The 24615-nt window shown below is 41.2% G+C and overlaps 2 protein-coding genes across 6 annotated transcripts; both read right to left on the bottom strand.

Annotated features, from left to right (window-relative positions):
- Positions 1-411: 411 nt before the first annotated feature.
- On the bottom strand, positions 412-11526 carry LOC306819389 (tyrosine-protein kinase receptor TYRO3-like). Its single transcript, XM_079373186.1, has 4 exons — positions 11224-11526; positions 7865-8048; positions 5823-5923; positions 412-661 (listed from the first exon to the last, which is right to left on the bottom strand). The coding sequence occupies exons 1-4, from the start codon at positions 11285-11287 to the stop codon at positions 450-452; spliced, it is 561 nt and encodes a 186-aa protein (XP_079229312.1). The 5' UTR covers positions 11288-11526; the 3' UTR covers positions 412-449.
- A 439-nt stretch (positions 11527-11965) lies between these two features.
- lrrc57 (leucine rich repeat containing 57) lies at positions 11966-21850 on the bottom strand. 5 transcript variants are annotated; one of them, XM_079373182.1, is made up of 7 exons: positions 21710-21850; positions 21431-21611; positions 21192-21281; positions 20970-21105; positions 15910-16178; positions 15613-15798; positions 11966-12536 (listed from the first exon to the last, which is right to left on the bottom strand). In XM_079373182.1, exons 3-7 carry the CDS (start codon positions 21273-21275, stop codon positions 12495-12497), a joined length of 717 nt encoding a protein of 238 aa, XP_079229308.1. In that variant the 5' UTR covers positions 21276-21281; positions 21431-21611; positions 21710-21850; the 3' UTR covers positions 11966-12494. The 5 variants fall into 5 exon arrangements, with proteins under 5 accessions (XP_079229308.1, XP_079229307.1, XP_079229310.1 ...); XM_079373181.1 differs by having other exon boundaries at positions 21480-21611; XM_079373184.1 differs by having other exon boundaries at positions 21480-21611; positions 21725-21839.
- Between the last annotated feature and the right edge of the window lie 2765 nt (positions 21851-24615).

Here is a 24615-nt window from a genome sequence, read left to right as displayed (position 1 = left end):
GGGGGGGAGGTGTGGTGAGGTCATCGCAGCCAGAGAGGTCGCTCCGTGTCGTTCACATGGCTGCGATACGCCCCCCCCCCCCCCCCCCCCGTATCAGTTTCACTCCACTCTGGAGGTCGAATTCAAAAGCTTGAGTTTTCACCTCCATGAAACACCGACGCCGTGTGAACGAAAGGCCAATCAGATACTCAACTGTTTTACTGTCACAGCGTCTCCATGGAAACGGGGCCAAAGAGTCCCATTCAAAAGTCAGTAAAGTCAAGACATTTTTCTTTCAGCTGAGTGACCATCTTGTCTTCGTTAAAAATCTTTTCCACCTGTGTTCGATAACAATACAGTAAATATGTTTATCTTTCTCTACAGATTGAAGATCGGTCTGAGAAAGATATTGGCCGATATATCGCCAAGCCAACATTGGTTAGGCTTTCCCATGATGCACCTTGATGCACTTATAATGTAAGTGAATCCTCATAGCAGAAGATTTTCTCACCTTTGACATGGAGGACTGAGGGGGACGGTCTGGGATCTCCTTCCTGAACTCCTCCCAACCACCAGACCACCTCCACGGGTTCAGGAGGGCCGACTGCCACACAGGTGAGGTTAAAGGGAGCGTTAGGGAGCGTCGCCACATCCTGAGGCTCGTCAACAAAGTGAGGAACTCCTGCAGGAAGTGAACAGAGACATGAGACAGACGCAACTAACACAAGACACTGTGCAACCAACAACAACACAAGACACTGTGCAACCAACACAAGACACTGTGCAACCAACAACAACACAAGACACTGTGCAACCAACACAAGACACTGTGCAACTAACACAAGACACTGTGCAACTAACACGAGACACTGTGCAACTAACACGAGACACTGTGCAACTAACACAAGACACTGTGCAACCAACACAAGACACTGTGCAACTAACACAAGACACTGTGCAACTAACACGAGACACTGTGCAACTAACACGAGACACTGTGCAACTAACACAAGACACTGTGCAACCAACACAAGACACTGTGCAACTAACACGAGACACTGTGCAACTAACAACAACACAAGACACTGTGCAACCAACACAAGACACTGTGCAACCAACAACAACACAAGACACTGTGCAACCAACACAAGACACTGTGCAACTAACACAAGACACTGTGCAACCAACACAAGACACTGTGCAACTAACACGAGACACTGTGCAACTAACAACAACACAAGACACTGTGCAACCAACACAAGACACTGTGCAACTAACACAAGACACTGTGCAACCAACACAAGACACTGTGCAACTAACACAAGACACTGTGCAACCAACAACAACACAAGACACTGTGCAACCAACACAAGACACTGTGCAACCAACAACAACACAAGACACTGTGCAACCAACACAAGACACTGTGCAACTAACACAAGACACTGTGCAACTAACACAAGACACTGTGCAACTAACACGAGACACTGTGCAACTAACACAAGACACTGTGCAACCAACACAAGACACTGTGCAACTAACACAAGACACTGTGCAACTAACACGAGACACTGTGCAACTAACACGAGACACTGTGCAACTAACACAAGACACTGTGCAACCAACACAAGACACTGTGCAACTAACACAAGACACTGTGCAACTAACACAAGACACTGTGCAACCAACAACAACACAAGACACTGTGCAACCAACACAAGACACTGTGCAACTAACACAAGACACTGTGCAACTAACACAAGACACTGTGCAACTAACACAAGACACTGTGCAACCAACACAAGACACTGTGCAACTAACACGAGACACTGTGCAACTAACACGAGACACTGTGCAACTAACACAAGACACTGTGCAACCAACACAAGACACTGTGCAACTAACACAAGACACTGTGCAACTAACACAAGACACTGTGCAACTAACACGAGACACTGTGCAACTAACACAAGACACTGTGCAACTAACACAAGACACTGTGCAACCAACACAAGACACTGTGCAACTAACACAAGACACTGTGCAACCAACAACAACACAAGACACTGTGCAACTAACACAAGACACTGTGCAACTAACACAAGACACTGTGCAACTAACACGAGACACTGTGCAACTAACACAAGACACTGTGCAACTAACACAAGACACTGTGCAACCAACACAAGACACTGTGCAACTAACACAAGACACTGTGCAACCAACAACAACACAAGACACTGTGCAACCAACACAAGACACTGTGCAACTAACACAAGACACTGTGCAACCAACAACAACACAAGACACTGTGCAACCAACAACAACACAAACTGTGCAACTAACAACAACACAAGACACTGTGCAACTAACACAAGACACTGTGCAACTAACACAAGACACTGTGCAACCAACACAAGACACTGTGCAACTAACACAAGACACTGTGCAACCAACAACAACACAAGACACTGTGCAACCAACAACAACACAAACTGTGCAACTAACAACAACACAAGACACTGTGCAACTAACACAAGACACTGTGCAACCAACAACAACACAAGACACTGTGCAACCAACAACCAACACAAGACACTGTGCAACCAACACAAGACACTGTGCAACTAACACAAGACACTGTGCAACCAACACAAGACACTGTGCAACCAACACAAGACACTGTGCAACTAACACAAGACACTGTGCAACTAACACAAGACACTGTGCAACCAACACAAGACACTGTGCAACTAACACAAGACACTGTGCAACCAACACAAGACACTGTGCAACTAACACGAGACACTGTGCAACTAACACGAGACACTGTGCAACTAACACAAGACACTGTGCAACCAACACAAGACACTGTGCAACTAACACGAGACACTGTGCAACTAACACGAGACACTGTGCAACTAACACAAGACACTGTGCAACCAACACAAGACACTGTGCAACCAACACAAGACACTGTGCAACTAACACAACATACTGTGCAACTAACACAAGACACTGTGCAACTAACACAAGACACTGTGCAACTAACACAAGACACTGTGCAACCAACACAAGACACTGTGCAACCAACACAAGACACTGTGCAACCAACACAAGACACTGTGCAACCAACACAAGACACTGTGCAACCAACACAAGACACTGTGCAACTAACACAAGACACTGTGCAACCAACACAAGACACTGTGCAACTAACACAAGACACTGTGCAACCAACAACAACACAAGACACTGTGCAACCAACAACAACACAAACTGTGCAACTAACAACAACACAAGACACTGTGCAACTAACACAAGACACTGTGCAACCAACAACAACACAAGACACTGTGCAACCAACAACCAACACAAGACACTGTGCAACCAACACAAGACACTGTGCAACTAACACAAGAAACTGTGCAACTAACACAAGACACTGTGCAACCAACACAAGACACTGTGCAACTAACACAAGACACTGTGCAACTAACACAAGACACTGTGCAACCAACACAAGACACTGTGCAACTAACACAAGACACTGTGCAACTAACACAAGACACTGTGCAACTAACACAAGACACTGTGCAACCAACACAAGACACTGTGCAACTAACACAAGACACTGTGCAACTAACACAAGACACTGTGCAACCAACACAAGACACTGTGCAACTAACACAAGACACTGTGCAACTAACACAAGACACTGTGCAACCAACACAAGACACTGTGCAACTAACACAAGACACTGTGCAACTAACACAAGACACTGTGCAACTAACACACGACACTGTGCAACTAACACAAGACACTGTGCAACCAACACAAGACACTGTGCAACTAACACAAGACACTGTGCAACCAACACAAGACACTGTGCAACTAACACAAGACACTGTGCAACTAACACACGACACTGTGCAACTAACACAAGACACTGTGCAACCAACACAAGACACTGTGCAACCAACACAAGACACTGTGCAACTAACACAAGACACTGTGCAACCAACAACAACACAAGACACTGTGCAACCAACAACAACACAAGACACTGTGCAACCAACAACAACACAAGACACTGTGCAACCAACAACTAACACAAGACACTGTGCAACTAACACAAGACACTGTGCAACTAACACAAGACACTGTGCAACCAACAACAACACAAGACACTGTGCAACCAACAACTAACACAAGACACTGTGCAACCAACACAAGACACTGTGCAACTAACACAAGACACTGTGCAACCAACACAAGACACTGTGCAACTAACACAAGACACTGTGCAACCAACAACAACACAAGACACTGTGCAACCAACACAAGACACTGTGCAACTAACACAAGACACTGTGCAACCAACACAAGACACTGCAACTAACACAAGACACTGTGCAACTAACACAAGACACTGTGCAACTAACAACAACACAAGACACTGTGCAACTAACAACAACACAAGACACTGTGCAACTAACACAAGACACTGCAACTAACACAAGACACTGTGCAACTAACACAAGACACTGTGCAACTAACAACAACACAAGACACTGTGCAACTAACACAAGACACTGTGCAACTAACAACAACACAAGACACTGTGCAACTAACACAAGACACTGTGCAACCAACACAAGACACTGTGCAACCAACACAAGACACTGTGCAACTAACACAAGACACTGTGCAACTAACACAAGACACTGTGCAACCAACACAAGACACTGTGCAACTAACACAAGACACTGTGCAACCAACAACAACACAAGACACTGTGCAACCAACAACAACACAAGACACTGTGCAACCAACAACTAACACAAGACACTGTGCAACTAACACAAGACACTGTGCAACCAACAACTAACACAAGACACTGTGCAACTAACACGCAGGATAGCAATAACGATGAGACAACAGAGAAGAGGAGACAACAGAGAGGAGGAGACAACAGAGAGGAGGAGAAGACAACAGAGAGGAGGAGAAGACAACAGAGAGGAGGAGACAACAGAGAGGAGGAGGAGACAACAGAGAGGAGGAGACAACAGAGAGGAGGAGGAGACAACAGAGAGGAGGAGACAACAGAGAGGAGGAGGAGACAACAGAGAGGAGGAGGAGACAACAGAGAGGAGGAGGAGACAACAGAGAGGAGGAGGAGACAACAGAGAGGAGGAGACAACAGAGAGGAGGAGACAACAGAGAGGAGGAGACAACAGAGAGGAGGAGGAGACAACAGAGAGGAGGAGACAACAGAGAGGAGGAGACAACAGAGAGGAGGAGACAACAGAGAGGAGGAGACAACAGAGAGGAGGAGGAGACAACAGAGAGGAGGAGGTGTCTCGCTTGTGTCGCCTCTTCTTTTCTTATTCCACTAAAAGACCGAAGGCTGAACATTTTTTTTAACTTTCTATCAGACGTTATTCTCCGTTAAAAGGAGCAATGATAGACAGACAGTAAGGTCCTTTACCTGCTTTTGTAAAGTGTCTTGAGATAACGCCTGTTATGAATTGACGCTATATAAATAAAGATTGATTGATTGATTGATTGATAGAAGTGGTGCACGACAGCGGTGAGAAAATGGTTTTCTGGTATTAAAACACACGACTGCTGCGAGCACAGAGAGTTACTTCTTGTCACACATGCGTGGAACGGCGCGGTGGTTGGCGGTAGTCTTTTGGCCAAGGCGTGAGACGGTGCCACAGGTAGACTTCGTCACCTGTCTGCTTGGTGTGACAGGACCATAAAGAGGAGTTCAGGTCCTGGTGATGCGTTCAGGGTGTTCACTGACTAATGGAAAATGGTGCTTTTAAGGTCCTCACCTTCCACTGTGATCCAGGCTCGTTGAGAAGAGAACGTCAGACCATGGAACTCAACTTCACACCAGTACTGACCGGCATCCTGCTGCTGGACCGACTTCACACTGGAACAGAAGCAAAACATTACAACCAGAACCTTAACAGACTTCACTCTGAAACAGAAGCTGAACCAGAACCAGGGACTAAACTTAAAATCAGAACCACAACTGGATTGAGGAACCAGAAACCCTACCTGAATTTGAAAATAACATTTTATACTGCAGACATTTTCCCAGTGGAAAAATGGATCTTCTAAGGAAACTTGTTATTCAGTGTCTTCAGGATGACTGTGAATGACCTTGAGTAACCCAGCCAGAGTCATAACTAAAATCCAATGGAATATCTCTGAAAGGACCTGAAAACAGCTGTTCACCGCCATCCATCCTGACAGTGCTGGAGAAGAATAGTGGAAAGTCCACGCGTCATTCTCAAGCTGACTAGTTACTGTAATTGTTGCCAACGGTTCTTAAACTAAGTTCTGGGTCAAAGGTCTGAATACTTGGATCACTGTGATTTCTGATTTCTGTGTTTTCCAGGTGTCTTGTGCATGTTTTGGCAAATCTATGTTCTAAAATTCAAAGTCTGTGGAAAAGCGTCTTCTCCTACATCCTCATGTTAGCAGTAGCTTCTTGTAATGCTAGGTCCCTAGCCCCCCTCCTTGAAAATTGTCAGTGTGACATCATGTCAGTATGGTCACCGAGACATAGCAACACTTGCTATGTCTAAGTGGTTGTAAGATAGCATATAGCAGCTAGCTGCAGTTTCCACACTTAGTCTACACCTAAACGTAAAACAATGAAACCACCCGCAGACATTACATCTGAAAAGGCTGCAGAATAAATTCCTCCAACACTGAAACGTTGTGCTCCTGCCTTTGTGGATTTCCCTCGGGATCAATAAAGTATCTATCTATCAAAGGTTGTGCCGTGTGTTTCTCCGCCCATTTTCAGTAGGTAAAGTTGAAATCCAGCCACTACTGTTTGTTTAACGGTGTTTCTGCTCAGCTCAGAGCAACAATAGCTGCATTCCCAATATGGTTAAAGAGGCGTGATATTTCAGGGAACTGTGCCAAACAACTGGCCAATTACAAAAAAGCAGAATGGCCAACCAATCAGATCAGACTAGGCCCATGTGGAGACCCTGATCGTGGGGGATTCAGAGGGTTGCAAACACAGGCAGATGGAGCGGCAGGACATGAAAACAGACACTTTTTTTCAAACATTAGCGATTGTGAACAAACTTTAGTCGACCCATAAATTAGATATATGAACAGAATATGGGACCTTTAAGCTTCAAGACACTGGCAGAAATAATGGTGATGAACGCTGGTTGGAAGGGACCACAAGGACTTTTTGCCAAGAGCCCCAAAAGAATCAAGGAAACCCTTTAATTTCCTGAAGAAAGCTAAAAGTTCCAGAAACCTTTGGTTGAAAAGGGGTTTGTTCAAACAGTTCCACCTGCTGTTAGAGTTAGATTGTGTAGCGCCCTCTACTGCCAGGTTTAGTGTGTTACCCTGCTGCTCTCTGTTGCTTTGCACAGTTTGAGTGTTTAGATCCAACAATGTTTCTTTGCATTTGACCTTTGACCTCTGTTGGAATATAATTAATAATTGGATCAGCTGTCTGCCGCTCTCAGATCTGATCTCAGGTCAGTCTGAGGTTTTTCCCAGAATCCTCTTGCTTTGAGTCGGATTCTTCAGTTGTTTGTTGTGATGTGAAGTCGTTAAAAGCTCGACATGTTGTTACCTGCAGCTCAGAAACAGGTCTCATCTCTACACAGTTTATTGGCACACACATTAAATTGGGTCTCTCAGGAAAACTTCAGACTAAAGGATTTTAAAATGTATTTAAAAAATGATGAGGAGGAGGCAGCTGGAGGACTTTTATAAAACAACAGAGTATTGATTGATGTTTAGATTGATGGATGTTTTGATCCATCTTTATATTAATTGATGTTTTGATTGTTTTAGTGTTGTGATTGATATATCGACAGGTGTATCCATGTACCTGTAGAAGGTCTCCCAGTGCGTCTCTCCCAGTGTGATGAACATCTGATCAGTGCTATAAAGTTTTTCTCCGTCTTTCATCCAAACGATTTCCGGCTCCGTAACACCAACAACAGCACAGCCGAGCCGTGCATCATTTCCCTGAGACACTGTCTGATTAGATGGATGCTTAGTGAAGATCACACCTGCAAGAGAAGGAGAACAGGGAGGGAGCACGAGGAGGAGAGGGAGAAAGTAGGAGGGACAAGAGAGCGAGGGAGAAGGAGGAGATAAAACAATTAAACATTATAAAAGTGTCTCGGGGGGGTCGCCGGTGGCGCAGTGGCAGTGCGTGCGATCCCATGTGTTGAGGCTATAGTCGTCGCGCGTCCGGCCCGTGGCGTCTTTCCCGCATGTCTGTCCCCACTCTCTCTCCCTGATTTCCTACACTATCCACTGTCCTCCTCCACAATAAAAGCTTGAAAAATGCCAAAAATAAACCTTTAAAAAAAATACAAAATAAAAGTGTCTCAGACGAATGAATGAAAACCTGAATGCATCAAAACCTGAGGACCAGGACCAGGACCAGTCCAGTTGGACACGCTGATAATATCCTTGAATAAAAGATCCTACCATCCATATTGTTACTGATAAAGTCATTGATTAATTATTGATAAATGTCATCAAATTGTGAAGAGTGCTCCACCATTAATTAATAATTGTATTTATGTGTAATACAGAAAATTGTAGTAATGTGGGCTTTGTACCAAATGGATGGATGGATGGATGGATGGATGGATGGGTGGATGGGTGGGTGGATGGATGGATGGGTGGGTGGATGGGTGGGTGGATGGATGGATGGGTGGATGGGTGGGTGGGTGGATGGATGGATGGATGGATGGGTGGGTGGATGGATGGATGGATGGATGGATGGGTGGATGGATGGATGGATGGGTGGATGGGTGGGTGGGTGGGTGGATGGGTGGGTGGATGGGTGGATGGGTGGGTGGGTGGATGGATGGATGGATGGATGGGTGGGTGGGTGGATGGATGGATGGATGGATGGGTGGGTGGATGGGTGGGTGGGTGGATGGATGGATGGATGGATGGATGGGTGGGTGGATGGGTGGATGGGTGGATGGGTGGGTGGGTGGGTGGATGGATGGATGGGTGGATGGGTGGGTGGATGGGTGGATGGGTGGATGGGTGGATGGGTGGGTGGATGGATGGATGGATGGGTTGGAAGGTGGGGGGTGGATGGATGGATGGATGGATGGATGGATGGGTTGGAAGGTGGGGGGTGGATGGATGGATGGGTTGGAAGGTGGGGGGTGGATGGATGGATGGATGGACGGATGGAAAAAATTGGACAAAATTTCACGCAGCTTGCTCCTCTCCTCATCCTGACTGCAAGCTAACATGATGCATGATGGGAAATATTGATAGACTCATGACTTGAAAGGCTTCCAGTTCCCATATTTGCACCGAGTGTCCTCCGAGTTGTCTCCTCCTCCTGTGTCTAAGCCCCGCCCACCAGAGATGCACGGAGGAAACGAAGCCGAGGAGAGAGGACCGAGGAAATCAGCTTTAAGACACATGAGACGTCGTTTCCTCGACAGCGTCACATGACGCCACATCAGCTGATCACGTTCAGCTGTCAATCAGACTAACAGCTGTTTATGTCCACACACACACACACAGACACACACACACACACACACACACACACACACACAAACACACACTGTATTATTTCTAATCAAACACACACACTGTATTATTTCTAATCAAACACACACACACTGTATTATTTCTAATCAAACACACACACACTGTATTATTTCTAATCAAACACACACACTGTATTATTTCTAATCAAACACACACACTGTATTATTTCTAATCAAACACACACACACTGTATTATTTCTAATCAAACACACACACACTGTATTATTTCTAATCAAACACACACACACTGTATTATTTCTAATCAAACACACACACTGTATTATTTCTAATCAAACACACACACACTGTATTATTTCTAATCAAACACACACACACTGTATTATTTCTAATCAAACACACACACACTGTATTATTTCTAATCAAACACACACACTGTATTATTTCTAATCAAACACACACACTGTATTATTACTAATCAAACACACACACTGTATTATTTCTAATCAAACACACACACTGTATTATTACTAATCAAACACACACACACAGTATTATTTCTAATCAAACACACACACTGTATTATTACTAATCAAACACACACACACTGTATTATTTCTAATCAATCACACACAGTATTATTTCTAATCAATCACACACAGTCAGCTCTCTCTGAGATCTTCTCTCCTCCGTTCGCTTTGGGACGAGGAGACAGAAATAAGAGAACTGAGAAGTACCCTTGGTTGTAACTTTCACAATGCATTGTGGGATACAATGAGTGCAGATTATGAGACGTGTTCAGACATGACTTTATCTCTCCTCTATCTTACTGAAAGCTGCAGACTACACACCTATAATGCCTTTCAACAGTTGTTTAAAGTGTAGGAAAATGATATAACACATTTGAAAATGTTAAGAAACAACCATTTCTATTTTTCTACCTTTTCCACAAATATCAACCTGCTGCTGAACCATTTGACCTCTGACCTCCCTAACCCTAACCCTCCTGCTTTAAAGTCATGTGACCTCTGACCTCTTATGAAGGTGACCTCATTTAAACTCAAACTCGTCAACATTGTTGAATCTTTTTTTATAAGACGATATATATATATATATATATATATATATATATATATATATATATATATATAAAATGTAATGTATATAATGTAATATACTATGATGTAATCAATTTTATGTCCCTACATTCAAACGGAGTGGAAAGGTGTCACCACAGCAGCTCGTGGATTTGGAGGTGAAATCTTTACCTGCATACCAGGTGGGATCATGTCAAACTGCACTTTGCTCAGTCGGATTTGTTTCAGCTGTGAATCAAAGTCTTTCAGAAAAGACCCAGAATTCACAAACTCGCTGCTTTTACACTTGTTCAGTCCGGAGAAGAAACCCGGTTCAGGACTCTTTCAGGACTCTTTCAGTCTGTTAGGGTTAGGGTTGATTCAGGCATCGTTTGAGACTTTGAATGTTTGTCACATGTAATCTGCTCACAGCAGCGTCATGTACCAGAGCAGCTCTGAACACACTGAGCTGCTGTGAGCCGGAAAGCGGACTGCGTCGTTCACGACTTATTTCAGAACTTTTCCACTTTAGTATGACGTCGTTTTCACCTGACGTGAGGTCGAGAAGAGTCCGACGAAACAAAGACAAACCTCGGATTGATCTCAGAAAACTCACCGCTCTGACAGACTCCTTCGAGGCTCCGCAGGAAAAACACGACAATCCACAGAATCCGCTTCATGGTGTCCGAGGATCCAAGACCTCGGTCTGTTTCACCGGGGGAGCTCGGCTCGGTCCCCAACCCCCTCACTGAAGCCTCATTTTCAGCTGCACAAACAGGATTCACCGCAGAGCGAATGAACTCTGAACCAAACAGTTCTCTAAAAAACAAACACGCACAAAGTTTGTTTCTCAAACCGCAAACACATCACGCATCGCCCCGCAGATCCTTCTGAACGACACACACACACACACACACACACACACACACACACACACACACACACACACACACACACACACACACACACACACACACACACACACACACACACACACACACACACACACACACACACACACACACACACACACACACACACACACACACACACACACACGCACACACACACACACACACACAGCGGAAGAGGCTTCACAATAAAAGCTTACATAGTTGAACATGTTGTAGAGTTTATTGTATTTAATAATTCGTTTTCTTTCTTTTTGGACTTTGTGATGATTCAGTACTCAAATGTTAGCAGGATGTTTTGTGCTACATACTTTAAAACAAATCATTTTTAGGATTTAAAGTATTTGATTAAATAGGACTCAGATTATTTCACTTTTCATATCGTTATGTATAAAACACTGAATGTGTTTGATTCATTCACTGTTTTGGAATAATAAATTGTAATCATAGGTTTTATTGTTTTATTGGAGTCATATATGTTGTGTATGAGCGCCATCTGGTGGGGGTTCAACAGAAGTTTATACAGATAATTAATAAACAAAAGTTGATCATTAATGTTTTATAAGTTGTGATAAAACAATCTTTAGGTTATGGTCTAATAATTCATCATTAATGTTAGTTTAGTATTATATTATTGATGAAGGTGATGACTGTAGTTAATAAAACTGATGACTCACTGATTTATTTAGATTTTTTAAATGACATTAAATATAACAGAAAATATTTCAATAACAAACATTATTTAAAAGTTTCTTTCTGAGACAAACTCGTCTTATGTGGTAAATCCTTCTTCGTCCTGATTCTTTGTTCCACCTCTTTCTATGGATACATCTCTCTCTGAAGTCAGGAGGTGTTTGCAGGAGGCGGGGTTTGTTGTCCTGGCTGAGTAACGTCAAGAAGAAGAAACATCAGCGTGCAGAGTCCAAGCTGTCTCCGCCACCGAGTGGCGCTTTGAGGTTCAGACTTGTTACGGTCATCAGATGAACTTCTTCTTGGTGGCTGTGTAACGCTCCATATACTGAAAGCAGAGAGAACAGACCATCAGAGACCATCAGAGACCATCACAAATCATCAGAGACCATCAGAGAACCTTAGAGACCATCACAAATCATCAGAGACCATCAGAGACCATCAGAGAACCTTAGAGACCATCACAAATCATCAGAGACCATCAGAGAACCTTAGAGACCATCAGAGACCATCAGAGAACTTTAGAGACCATCAGAGACCATCAGAGAACCTTAGAGACCATCACAAATCATCAGAGACCATCAGAGACCATCAGAGAACCTTAGAGACCATCACAAATCATCAGAGACCATCAGAGAACCTTAGAGACCATCACAAATCATCAGAGACCATCACAAATCATCAGAGACCATCAGAGAACCTTAGAGACCATCACAAATCATCAGAGACCATCAGAGAACCTTAGAGACCATCACAAATCATCAGAGACCATCAGAGACCATCAGAGACCATCACAAATCATCAGAGAACCTTAGAGACCATCAGAGACCGTCAGAGACCATCAGAGACCGTCAGAGACCATCAGAGACCGTCAGAGACCATCAGAGACCATCAGAGACATCAGACTCCAATAAAAGACCAATAGAGACCCAAACAGGAGGACAGGTGAGAATAAAAACGGTTTCCTTCAGGACTTTCACTCATATGTTTAAAAATATCACAAAACCAGAAATTTAAACTCCTTAAATACAGTTTCTGTTTCAACTGCTTCCAATCCTTCTTTCAAAACGAGTAATGAAGGAAAGAAATGGCTGGATCAGTACTTTTGTTTGGAGCGGGAAGAAGCCTTGTATGAGCCTAACTGGACTCCTGAAGCCTCTGGAAGGGGGGGGGGTCTTTAGGTGCCTGATGTCCGGCTCTACCAAGCAGCTTCACAGTTAGGCTGCGTTGCAGAATGGATCAGAAATGACTCTCTGCTTGATTTAAAATCTTTTCAGGTTCGTCGGCCCCTCAGAGGTCTCTTGTTTGCTTGTGATTTAAAAAGGTTACGACTCTTATTGGGGACAATCTAACATCTGTTAAAGCCTGGATTTAAGACACTTAGAGGGACAACTGTCCTCTTTCTCGCCTGTCTGAGGAAACATAGACTTCTCTCCTGGTACCACTGACAGGAGCTTTGAAATGTGGGACAGTAAAGGGATTGTTACCATCGGACATTTGTATGAAAAGAAAAGTGAAGCTTTTTAAATGGCAGGAAGAACGAAGGTGTTTCTCTTCAACCCTCTTCACTGCAGAGATTAGTCTCCACAGGGAGGACGAAGGACATACTGGGGCTCAGACATAAAGTCCTCTCCAGCTTTTATGGCCTCTAACTGGACTGGGGACCTGAACATGGACATCCATGATGCTACATGGTGATCAATACCACGGCCTGCAGATTACTCCCCAACTGAGACCTGGATCATAATAAAGCACAAAGTGTCATGTTGAGATCTTTTATTCATTGTGTGTGGATCTGTTCATTTATCCATCCTGGAAGAACATGCTGGATCGACTAAACCGAATTCTTAACATCAGACTGAATAAGGATCCGCCGGATACTTAAAAATACACAGAAGACTTTCATGTGTCCTCACTTTCTGTGGAGAAACATTTTGCTGAAATGGATTGAGTGATTATTGTATATTACCCATGAAATATCTGACTTACAGATCTCAGTGTATGATGGAGGTTTTCTATGATATCTGGTCCCATTCTTAGAATCTGTTGGTTCTAGACTGACATTGTGATGAAGGGTCTCATTGATCAAGGGAGCTTGTGACTGATTATTGAAGGGCTGCACAGATCACGATATATGTTAGTGTGTTGTAATGCTATGATGTGCAGGATTGTAAAACTTGGATGCTGTCTCTGATTTATTTTTTTATTTGTTATTTTGTATTTCTGGAGTGTAACATGGCCCCCCGTGTTTTGTTTTTGTCTTTTGTTGTTCACTACAATTCAGTTTTCTCTGTATTGTTTCTGTTGCTGGTCTGCTGGAGACATGATTTCTTTATTTTCTCCACTTCATCACACGGATCACCTTTGTGAAATAGAGTATGTTTTGTTATGAAGTTGTATGTTAAAAAAAGGGTAATGATATTGTTAAAAAAATCCTTAAATATGATTGGTAGTGGATGGTGTGAACAAACTCTGGTGCTCTTTGGCAGATCGTTAGTTTGGTAGTAGAACCGAACTCTGGTGCTCTTTGGCAGATCGTTAGTTTGGTAGTAGAACCGAACTCTGGTGCTCTTTGGCAGATCGTTAGTTTGGTAGTAGAACCGAACTCTGGTGCTCTTTGGCAGATCGTTAGTTTGGTAGTAGAACCGAACTCTGGTGCTCTTTGGCAGATCGTTAGTTTGGTAGTAGAACCGAACTCTGGTGCTCTTTGGCAGATCGTTAGTTTGGTAGTAGAACCAAACTCTGGTGCTCTTTGGCAGATCGTTAGTTTGGTAGTAGAACCAAACTCTGGTGCTCTTTGGCAGATCGTTAGTTTGGTGGTAGAACCGAACTCTGGTGCTCTTAAAAACAGGGGTCTTGGTTCACTTCTAAGTGCATCTGAGTTCGGTTTGTCTTCAGTTCGAGAACACATTCAGGATCAAACAAGGGAAGTGAAAGAAACAGCAGTGCATTGTGGGTTGAATATGGCCATCTGTAAATGATGTCATTAGGTCTGCCAAGGATGTTAGCATTGCTAACAACCCCATAGCCTATGTGAATTAGCTTATTACAAAGTATCTTCACATATTTTGCCCCCCATGTCGATGATGAATATGTCGGTAAGTCGGGCACCAATCAAGTCAGTTTCCAACATGTTGTTCTGATTTGAACAGACGTTTGTGTACATACATGATTACAGCAACAGTCTCAACCTGTGACGGAGTGGCTACAGTACACAACATTTGACAGGCTTCTTATCTTATCTGAAAAGTGTGAAGGTGTCTGAATCAGAACTGAAATTAAAGAGAATTAAAACAACATTGACAACTGAATCCATTTAATTTATCGACAGGACAAAGATACTTTGCTTTATCTTTCTATAATCTTCTAAATATCAGTCTCATTGAGAAAGTATGAGGTCTGACCTGGTCGTAGCCCTCCAGGTCTCTGAGCTTCTTCACCTCGAACAGATTTCCCTCCACTGAAAACAAAGAAACCTGGGAGTCTTTCAGGATGGACCCAGGGATGGAGGACAGCTCCAGACAGTTCTCCTCCAGACGAAGGACTTTCAGACGGGGGCATAGAGACACTTCTGCAGGCAGCACAGAGATCTGGAGGGGGATGATAACATATGTTAGGGGTAAACATCCACAGGACTAACTCAGGCTCCGATTCCAACTGTACATCATGTTTCTCAGTCCTCTATGAAGGGTCTCAGGTACCTGATTCTGGTTGAGGTTAATCTCGATAGCCTGCAGCTCTGAAACCTCTGAAGGGATATTCTGAATATGGTTCCGGGACAGGTCCAACAGGTCCAGCTGCCTTAGGGTTCCAAGTCCAGAGGGAAACTCTAAGATCTGGTTTCCTGAAAGGCTAAGTGTCCGCAGAGATTTGAGCTGGCCCAGGGTGGGGGGAAATTGCTGAATCTGGTTCCCATTAAGGCTCAGAGTCTCCAGCTTCCTCAGCTTAGAGATCTCAGGGGGGATACTGGCTAAGGAACCAAAAAAACACAAGAGTTAGAGTTGTAGTTAGTTCGAGTCAGCTGTAGTTAGTTAGAGTCAGCTGTAGTTAGTTAGAGTCAGCTGTAGTTAGTTAGAGTCAGCTGTAGTTAGTTAGAGTCAGCTGTAGTTAATTAGAGTCAGCTGTAGTTAGTTAGAGTCAGCTGTAGTTAATTAGAGTCAGCTGTAGTTAATTAGAGTCAGCTGTAGTTAGTTAGAGTCAGCTGTAGTTAGTTAGAGTCAGCTGTAGTTAGTTAGAGTCAGCTGTAGTTAGTTAGAGTCAGCTGTAGTTAGTTAGAGTCAGCTGTAGTTAATTAGAGTCAGCTGTAGTTAATTAGAGTCAGCTGTAGTTAGTTAGTTAGCCAGCTGTAGTTAGTTAGTCAGCTGTAGTTAGTTAGAGTCAGCTGTAGTTAGTTAGCCAGCTGTAGTTAGTTAGTCAGCTGTAGTTAGTTAGTCAGCTGTAGTTAGTTAGAGTCAGCTGTAGTTAGTTAGTCAGTTGTAGTTAGTTAGAGTCAGCTGTAGTTAGTTAGAGTCAACTGTAGTTAGTTAGAGTCAACTGTAGTTAGTTAGAGTCAACTGTAGTTAGAGTCAACTGTAGTTAGTTAGTCAGCTGTAGTTAGTTAGAGTCAGCTGTAGTTAGTTAGAGTCAACTGTAGTTAGTTAGAGTCAACTGTAGTTAGTTAGAGTCAACTGTAGTTAGAGTCAACTGTAGTTAGTTAGAGTCAACTGTAGTTAGAGTCAACTGTAGTTAGTTAGTCAGCTGTAGTTAGAGTCAACTGTAGTTAGTTAGTCAGCTGTAGTTAGTTAGAGTCAACTGTAGTTAGTTAGTCAGCTGTAGTTAGTTAGTCAGCTGTAGTTAGTTAGTCAGCTGTAGTTAGTTAGAGTCAACTGTAGTTAGTTAGTCAGCTGTGGTTAGTTAGAGTCAGCTGTAGTTAGTTAGTCAGCTGTAGTTAGTTAGTCAGCTGTAGTTAGTTAGTCAGCTGTAGTTAGTTAGAGTCAACTGTAGTTAGTTAGTCAGCTGTAGTTAGTTAGTCAGCTGTAGTTAGTTAGAGTCAACTGTAGTTAGTTAGTCAGCTGTAGTTAGTTAGAGTCAGCTGTAGTTAGTTAGACTCAGCTGTAGTTAGTTAGAGTCAGCTGTAGTTAGTTAGAGTCAGCTGAAGTTAGTTAGACTCAGCTGTAGTTAGTTAGAGTCAGCTGTAGTTAGTTAGAGTCAACTGTAGTTAGTCAGTTGTAGTTAGTTAGTCAGCTGTAGTTAGTTAGAGTCAACTGTAGTTAGTTAGAGTCAACTGTAGTTAGAGTCAACTGTAGTTAGTTAGTCAGCTGTAGTTAGTCAGCTGTAGTTAGTTAGAGTCAGCTGTAGTTAGTTAGTCAGCTGTAGTTAGTTAGAGTCAACTGTAGTTAGTTAGAGTCAACTGTAGTTAGTCAGCTGTAGTTAGTTAGAGTCAGCTGTAGTTAGTTAGTCAACTGTAGTTAGTTAGAGTCAACTGTAGTTAGTCAGCTGTAGTTAGTTAGAGTCAACTGTAGTTAGTCAGCTGTAGTTAGTTAGAGTCAACTGTAGTTAGTCAGCTGTAGTTAGTTAGAGTCAACTGTAGTTAGTCAACTGTAGTTAGTTAGAGTCAACTGTAGTTAGTCAGCTGTAGTTAGTTAGAGTCAGCTGTAGTTAGTTAGTCAGCTGTAATTAGTTAGAGTCAACTGTAGTTAGTTAGTCAGCTGTAGTTAGTTAGTCAGCTGTAGTTAGTTAGTCAGCTGTAGTTAGTTAGAGTCAGCTGTAGTTAGTTAGAGTCAACTGTAGTTAGTTAGAGTCAGCTGTAGTTAGTTAGAGTCAACTGTAGTTAGTTAGAGTCAGCTGTAGTTAGTTAGAGTCAACTGTAGTTAGTTAGTCAGCTGTAGTTAGTTAGTCAGCTGTAGTTAGTTAGAGTCAGCTGTAGTTAGTTAGCCAGCTGTAGTTAGTTAGTCAGCTGTAGTTAGTTAGTCAGCTGTAGTTAGTTAGAGTCAACTGTAGTTAGTCAGCTGTAGTTAGTTAGTCAGCTGTAGTTAGTTAGTCAGCTGTAGTTAGTTAGTCAGCTGTAGTTAGTTAGAGTCAACTGTAGTTAGTCAGCTGTAGTTAGTTAGAGTCAACTGTAGTTAGTCAGCTGTAGTTAGTTAGTCAGCTGTAGTTAGTTAGAGTCAACTGTAGTTAGTCAGCTGTAGTTAGTTAGTCAGCTGTAGTTAGTTAGTCAGCTGTAGTTAGTTAGAGTCAACTGTAGTTAGTCAGTTGTAGTTAGTTAGTCAGCTGTAGTTAGTTAGAGTCAACTGTAGTTAGTTAGTTAGAGTCAGCTGAAGTTAGTTAGTTGTAGTTAGTTAGTCAGCTGTAGTTAGTTAGAGTCAGCTGTAGTTAGTTAGTCAGCTGAAGTTAGTCAGCTGTAGTTAGTTAGTCAGCTGTAGTTAGTTAGAGTCAGCTGTAGTTAGTCAGCTGTAGTTAGTTAGAGTCAGCTGTAGTTAGTTAGAGTCAGCTGTAGTTAGTTAGAGTCAGCTGTAGTTAGTCAGCTGTAGTTAGTTAGAGTCAGCTGTAGTTAATTAGAGTCAGCTGTAGTTAGTCAGCTGTAGTTAATTAGACTCAGCTGTAGTTAGTTAGAGTCAGCTGTAGTTAATTAGAGTCAGCTGTAGTTAATTAGAGTCAGCTGTAGTTAGTTAGAGTCAGCTGTAGTTAGTTAGAGTCAGCTGTAGTTAATTAGAGTCAGCTGTAGTTAGTCAGCTGTAGTTAGTTAGAGTCAGCTGTAGTTAATTAGAGTCAGCTGTAGTTAGTTAGAGTCAGCTGTAGTTAGTTAGAGTCAGCTGTAGTTAATTAGAGTCAGCTGTAGTTAGTCAGCTGTAGTTAGTTAGAGTCAGCTGTAGTTAATTAGAGTCAGCTGTAGTTAGTCAGCTGTAGTTAATTAGACTCAGCTGTAGTTAGTTAGAGTCAGCTGTAGTTAATTAGAGTCAGCTGTAGTTAATTAGAGTCAGCTGTAGTTAGTTAGAGTCAGCTGTAGTTAGTTAGAGTCAGCTGTAGTTAGTCAGCTGTAGTTAGTCAGCTGTAGTTAGTTAGAGTCAGCTGTAGTTAGTTAGTCAGCTGTAGTTAATTAGAGTCAGCTGTAGTTAGTTAGAGTCAGCTGTAGTTAATTAGAGTCAGCTGTAGTTAGTCAGCTGTAGTTAGTCAGCTGTAGTTAGTTAGAGTCAGTTGTAGTTAGTTAGAGTCAGCTGTAGTTAGTCAGCTGTAGTTAGTCAGCTGTAGTTAGTTAGAGTCAGCTGTAGTTAGTTAGAGTCAGCTGTAGTTAATTAGAGTCAGCTGTAGTTAGTCAGCTGTAGTTAGTTAGAGTCAGCTGTAGTTAGTTAGAGTCAGCTGTAGTTAGTCAGCTGTAGTTAGTTAGAGTCAACTGTAGTTAGTCAACTGTAGTTAGTTAGAGTCAACTGTAGTTAGTCAGCTGTAGTTAGTTAGAGTCAGCTGTAGTTAGTTAGTCAGCTGTAATTAGTTAGAGTCAACTGTAGTTAGTTAGTCAACTGTAGTTAGTTAGTCAGCTGTAATTAGTTAGAGTCAACTGTAGTTAGTTAGTCAGCTGTAGTTAGTTAGTCAGCTGTAGTTAGTTAGAGTCAGCTGTAATTAGTTAGAGTCAACTGTAGTTAGTTAGAGTCAACTGTAGTTAGTTAGTCAGCTGTAGTCAGTTAGAGTCAACTGTAGTTAGTTAGAGTCAGCTGTAGTTAGTTAGAGTCAACTGTAGTTAGTTAGTCAGCTGTAGTTAGTTAGTCAGCTGTAGTTAGTTAGTCAGCTGTAGTTAGTTAGAGTCAACTGTAGTTAGTTAGAGTCAACTGTAGTTAGTCAGCTGTAGTTAGTTAGAGTCAACTGTAGTTAGTTAGAGTCAACTGTAGTTAGTCAGCTGTAGTTAGTTAGTCAGCTGTAGTTAGTTAGAGTCAACTGTAGTTAGTCAGCTGTAGTTAGTTAGTCAGCTGTAGTTAGTTAGTCAGCTGTAGTTAGTTAGAGTCAACTGTAGTTAGTCAGTTGTAGTTAGTTAGTCAGCTGTAGTTAGTTAGAGTCAACTGTAGTTAGTTAGTTGTAGTTAGTTAGAGTCAGCTGAAGTTAGTTAGTTGTAGTTAGTTAGTCAGCTGTAGTTAGTTAGAGTCAGCTGTAGTTAGTTAGTCAGCTGAAGTTAGTCAGCTGTAGTTAGTTAGTCAGCTGTAGTTAGTTAGAGTCAGCTGTAGTTAGTTAGTCAGCTGTAGTTAGTTAGAGTCAGCTGTAGTTAATTAGAGTCAGCTGTAGTTAGTTAGAGTCAGCTGTAGTTAGTTAGTCAGCTGTAGTTAGAGTCAGCTGTAGTTAGTTAGAGTCAGCTGTAGTTAATTAGAGTCAGCTGTAGTTAGTTAGAGTCAGCTGTAGTTAGTTAGACTCAGCTGTAGTTAGTTAGAGTCAGCTGTAGTTAGTTAGAGTCAGCTGTAGTTAATTAGAGTCAGCTGTAGTTAGTTAGAGTCAGCTGTAGTTAGTTAGAGTCAGCTGTAGTTAGTTAGAGTCAGCTGTAGTTAATTAGTCAGCTGTAGTTAGTCAGCTGTAGTTAATTAGAGTCAGCTGTAGTTAGTCAGCTGTAGTTAGTCAGCTGTAGTTAATTAGAGTCAGCTGTAGTTAGTCAGCTGTAGTTAGTCAGCTGTAGTTAATTAGAGTCAGCTGTAGTTAGTCAGCTGTAGTTAGTTAGAGTCAGCTGTAGTTAGTTAGAGTCAGCTGTAGTTAGTCAGCTGTAGTTAATTAGACTCAGCTGTAGTTAGTTAAAATTAAATGTTCTCACTCAGTCTGTTTGAGTTCAGAGTCAGACTCTTCAGCTGCAGGAAGTTCCCGATGGCGGCTGGAAGAACCTCGATCTTATTCCCAGATAGATCCACTGTTCGCAGGTTCCCTGTGAGTCTCTGTAGCTCCTCTGGAAACTACAAGTAATCATGTAGAAACCACAACGTCACAGACAGTACAGGAAGTGATCATGTAGAAACTATAATAGAGAGGCGTGTCTCACCTCCTGCAGCCCCTTTGATGTCAGCTGGAAAACCCCAGTTTTCTGGGACGTTTCCAGATGAGACTTCAGAGCACTGTTCCCCATCTCAACCTGCAACCAAAAGCACACCTGTTGGTCTACATGTCAGTCTACCTTTCAGTCTACATACCAGTCTGCACACCAGTCTACATGTCAGTCTACCTTTCGGTCTACATGTCAGTCTACACATCATTTACATATCAACCTACATGTCAGTCTACATGTCAGTCTACATGTCAGATTACGACAGGACCATCAGTAAAAATTCACATCAGACAGAGACTATCTTCTTCTTCTTCTTCTCTGGTGTTAATAAGATCAGCTGTTCTCTTCTTCTTTGTTGTTAATAAGACCGGCTGTCTTCTTCTTCTCTGGTGTTAATAAGATCAGGCGGTGTAATCCCTGGAGAGCAGAGTCAGTAGTTAGCGTTAGCCACATTAGCTCATTTATAAACATGTTGTTAAACGTCACAAAGCTAACAGAGATGCTAACAGTATTACCTTACGTTCCTTTACAATGTTTATGTACTCAAAGCTAACGTTAGCCGGCTATCCTCCACGAAACTGGTCAAACAGCAAACAGATATTGGGCCGGATTTCAACCCGAACCGGAACCTTTATCTTTAAACGGAGCGTCAACACTTGTCGGATAAACACAGAGCACGCCCCGCAGCTCCGTCAGCCAATGGGATCAACCGAGACAAAAGTCTTCAATGGGCATGCGCATTAGGCTTCATGGAAGTGATAAAAACCAAAAGCGTAATTGAAGATTGTTGGGAATATTATTGTTGGTCATGGATTGGGATTATTGTTAGTAAGAAATAAATGATGGGAAGTATTCTGATTAACTCTCTGTTTATTCCCATTTGGATGTTTCCGGAAACTCAGGTAGATTTGAGAATTAATAAACTAAGAAGAGAATGGGGAGAAAGTTTGAACGGAATCTTTGAAAGTCAGTATATAAAAAGTAAATATTATAGTTACCAACCTATTATAATATAGACAGATCCAGATAAGGTTAGGATGCATACCAAAAGTGAATATATATGGAAGAGTTTACCTGTCAGTTTATACGGCAGAAATGACTCTACAATGGATGGAGGAAGTAAAACCAGATAAAGTGATATGCTGTGTTGATTCCTTTGCAGCCCTGTGTAGTATTCAAAATATAAGATTTAACCCTAACCCTATTTATCAGTGTTTATTTAGACTGTGTAGGCTTCTTAAAGATGTTTGGTAAAAGCAAATGAGAAATCAGACAAAATATCTAAAAATTCCACCAAAATTAGAGATTTTGAAAATATATGTTTTGGTAAAGGAGAAGCAAAGGAATTAATTAAAACAAAGAAATGGGACAGTAATAACAATGAGAGGAAGGTTTTTTTAACTCGACTGAGGCTTGACCATACAGGGTTAAAGAAACTTTGTTTTGGTGAGGTAAAAGGGAAACAGGTAACGTTTTATTACACTAAATAAAGATAAGAGAGGCAGATTCTGGGTTAAACAACAGGAATCAAGAAAAACACAGAATACAGGGTTATAAGATTTAGATTATTATTATAATAGGGTTAGGAGTATATCATAAGATTTAGACAGTTTGCAGCCAGTTTGTCCACCAAAGACAACATTCATACACTTAAAAAGAAGTTGCATTCAGCTTTATATTCAACATATTTTTTTATTTTAAAATAAATGATACTTCTAAGCAAATATTAACAAAATGGTCATAATTGTTATTGATATATACAAAATAAAATAAATTCAAATCCCCAGAACAAACAATATCAAACATGCCGGAGCTTGGAGCAGAAGTGCTCACAGGCTCAGGGACAGCAGGGGCATGGTTGTAAATGTTTTTAAATTGTACTTGGAGAGAAATTATTTTTTTCTATAATAATAGTATTTTCTCTACAGAGCAGTACACAAACCTCAGCAGAGTTTTTCAGGTGAGCTCAAACCTGTTCATTGTAAGCACCATAAATACACCATGCACACATTAGTGACACATTCTGTAGAAAAAGCATTCATGCTCTTAGACAATAAAACTCTAGAAAGAGCTTCAAACTATTAATAACAACAGGAGATGGAAAACAAAGCTAACTAAGTACACAAAGATGTCAATAAATACAGAAGTAGGTTTTGTTCCCAGAACAATATAAGAACAACATTTCTTACACTGGTTTTATTAACCTGAATAATCTTTACCTGATCAGAATCAGCTTTATTGGACATTTATGTTTAACACACAAGGAATTTAACTTTGGTAGACTGTGCTCTCTCTGTACAAATGTACACATTAAATATGAACAATTAACGAAAAATAAGAACAAGTAATTAAAGACCAATATGTACAAAACTAAATAAGAATAAGAGTAAATGAAAAGTACAGTGGAAATAACTGATGTTAACTCGAGGTATTGAAGTTAATATCATCCATCCATAAGAAGCTAGCTTAAGTCCAATATAATAAATTATTGATCCTTACAGCTCTGTGTCTTCTGAAGATTCGTCCTCCTCTTCTTCTTTTCCATCCCTGAGCTCCTGGTCACTTTGTTTCTGTTTTTACTGTACGGTTGTTTATAACGTGATTTTAATCGATATGATCAGTGTCACTGACTTCTAATATAAGTCAGCTGCCCTTCTTCTCCACTATGAGCAGCAGTGTTGTGATGTTGTGATGCTTGAATTTCCCTCGGGATCAATAAAGTATGTATGTATCTATGTGCCGAGTCAGACAGGAGGCAAGAAAATAGAGCCATAAAATATATGATGTAGCTGTGTTTTCTTTTGTAACATTACTAAATAATAGCGTGGAAATGATCATAGATTAATCATATTTAGTCATACTAAACGCATTTTTACTTATATTTCTTCTTCTTATCTTCAACTTTTCTTTCTCACTCATCATGGAGGCTGGCGCCTCTAACATTTGCCTATACCACACAGGCCGGCCTGGATTTAAATTATTATTATTATAATATAGACAGGGTTATATCATAAGATTTAGATTATTATTATAATATAGACAGGGTTATATCATAAGATTTAGATTATTATTATAATATAGACAGGGTTATATCATAAGATTTAGATTATTATTATAATATAGACAGGGTTATATCATAAGATTTAGATTATTATTATAATAAAGATAGGGTTATATCATAAGATTTAGATTATTATTATAATATAGACAGGGTTATATCATAAGATTTAGATTATTATTATAATAAAGATAGGGTTATATCATAAGATTTAGATTATTATTATAATATAGACAGGGTTATATCATAAGATTTAGATTATTATTATAATATAGACAGGGTTATATCATAAGATTTAGATTATTATTATAATATAGATAGGGTTATATCATAAGATTTAGATTATTATTATAATATAGATAG

The sequence above is a fragment of the Symphodus melops genome (genome assembly GCF_947650265.1).
Source record: "Symphodus melops genome assembly, contig: scaffold_110, whole genome shotgun sequence".
NCBI classification, from domain to species: domain Eukaryota; kingdom Metazoa; phylum Chordata; class Actinopteri; order Labriformes; family Labridae; genus Symphodus; species Symphodus melops.
Note: the sequence above shows the minus strand (reverse complement) of the source record. Positions and strands in the feature narration are given on the sequence as shown.

What these genes read in the sequence shown, in the direction of transcription:
- lrrc57 (XM_079373182.1), bottom strand. Translation starts at nt 21,275, where the DNA reads ATGGGGAACAGTGCTCTGAAGTCTCATCTGGAAACGTCCCAGAAAACT. An exon ending in CATCAAAGGGGCTGCAGGAG is followed by an intron (nt 21,106 to 21,191) that starts GTGAGACACGCC and finishes GATTACTTGTAG; the next exon opens with TTTCCAGAGGAGCTACAGAG. An exon ending in TTAACCTCAACCAGAATCAG is followed by an intron (nt 15,799 to 15,909) that starts GTACCTGAGACC and finishes ATCCCCCTCCAG; the next exon opens with ATCTCTGTGCTGCCTGCAGA.
- LOC306819389 (XM_079373186.1), bottom strand. Translation starts at nt 11,287, where the DNA reads ATGAAGCGGATTCTGTGGATTGTCGTGTTTTTCCTGCGGAGCCTCGAA. An exon ending in CGAAGGAGTCTGTCAGAGCG is followed by an intron (nt 8,049 to 11,223) that starts GTGAGTTTTCTG and finishes CTTCTCTTGCAG; the next exon opens with GTGTGATCTTCACTAAGCAT. An exon ending in AGCCTGGATCACAGTGGAAG is followed by an intron (nt 662 to 5,822) that starts GTGAGGACCTTA and finishes CACTTCCTGCAG; the next exon opens with GAGTTCCTCACTTTGTTGAC.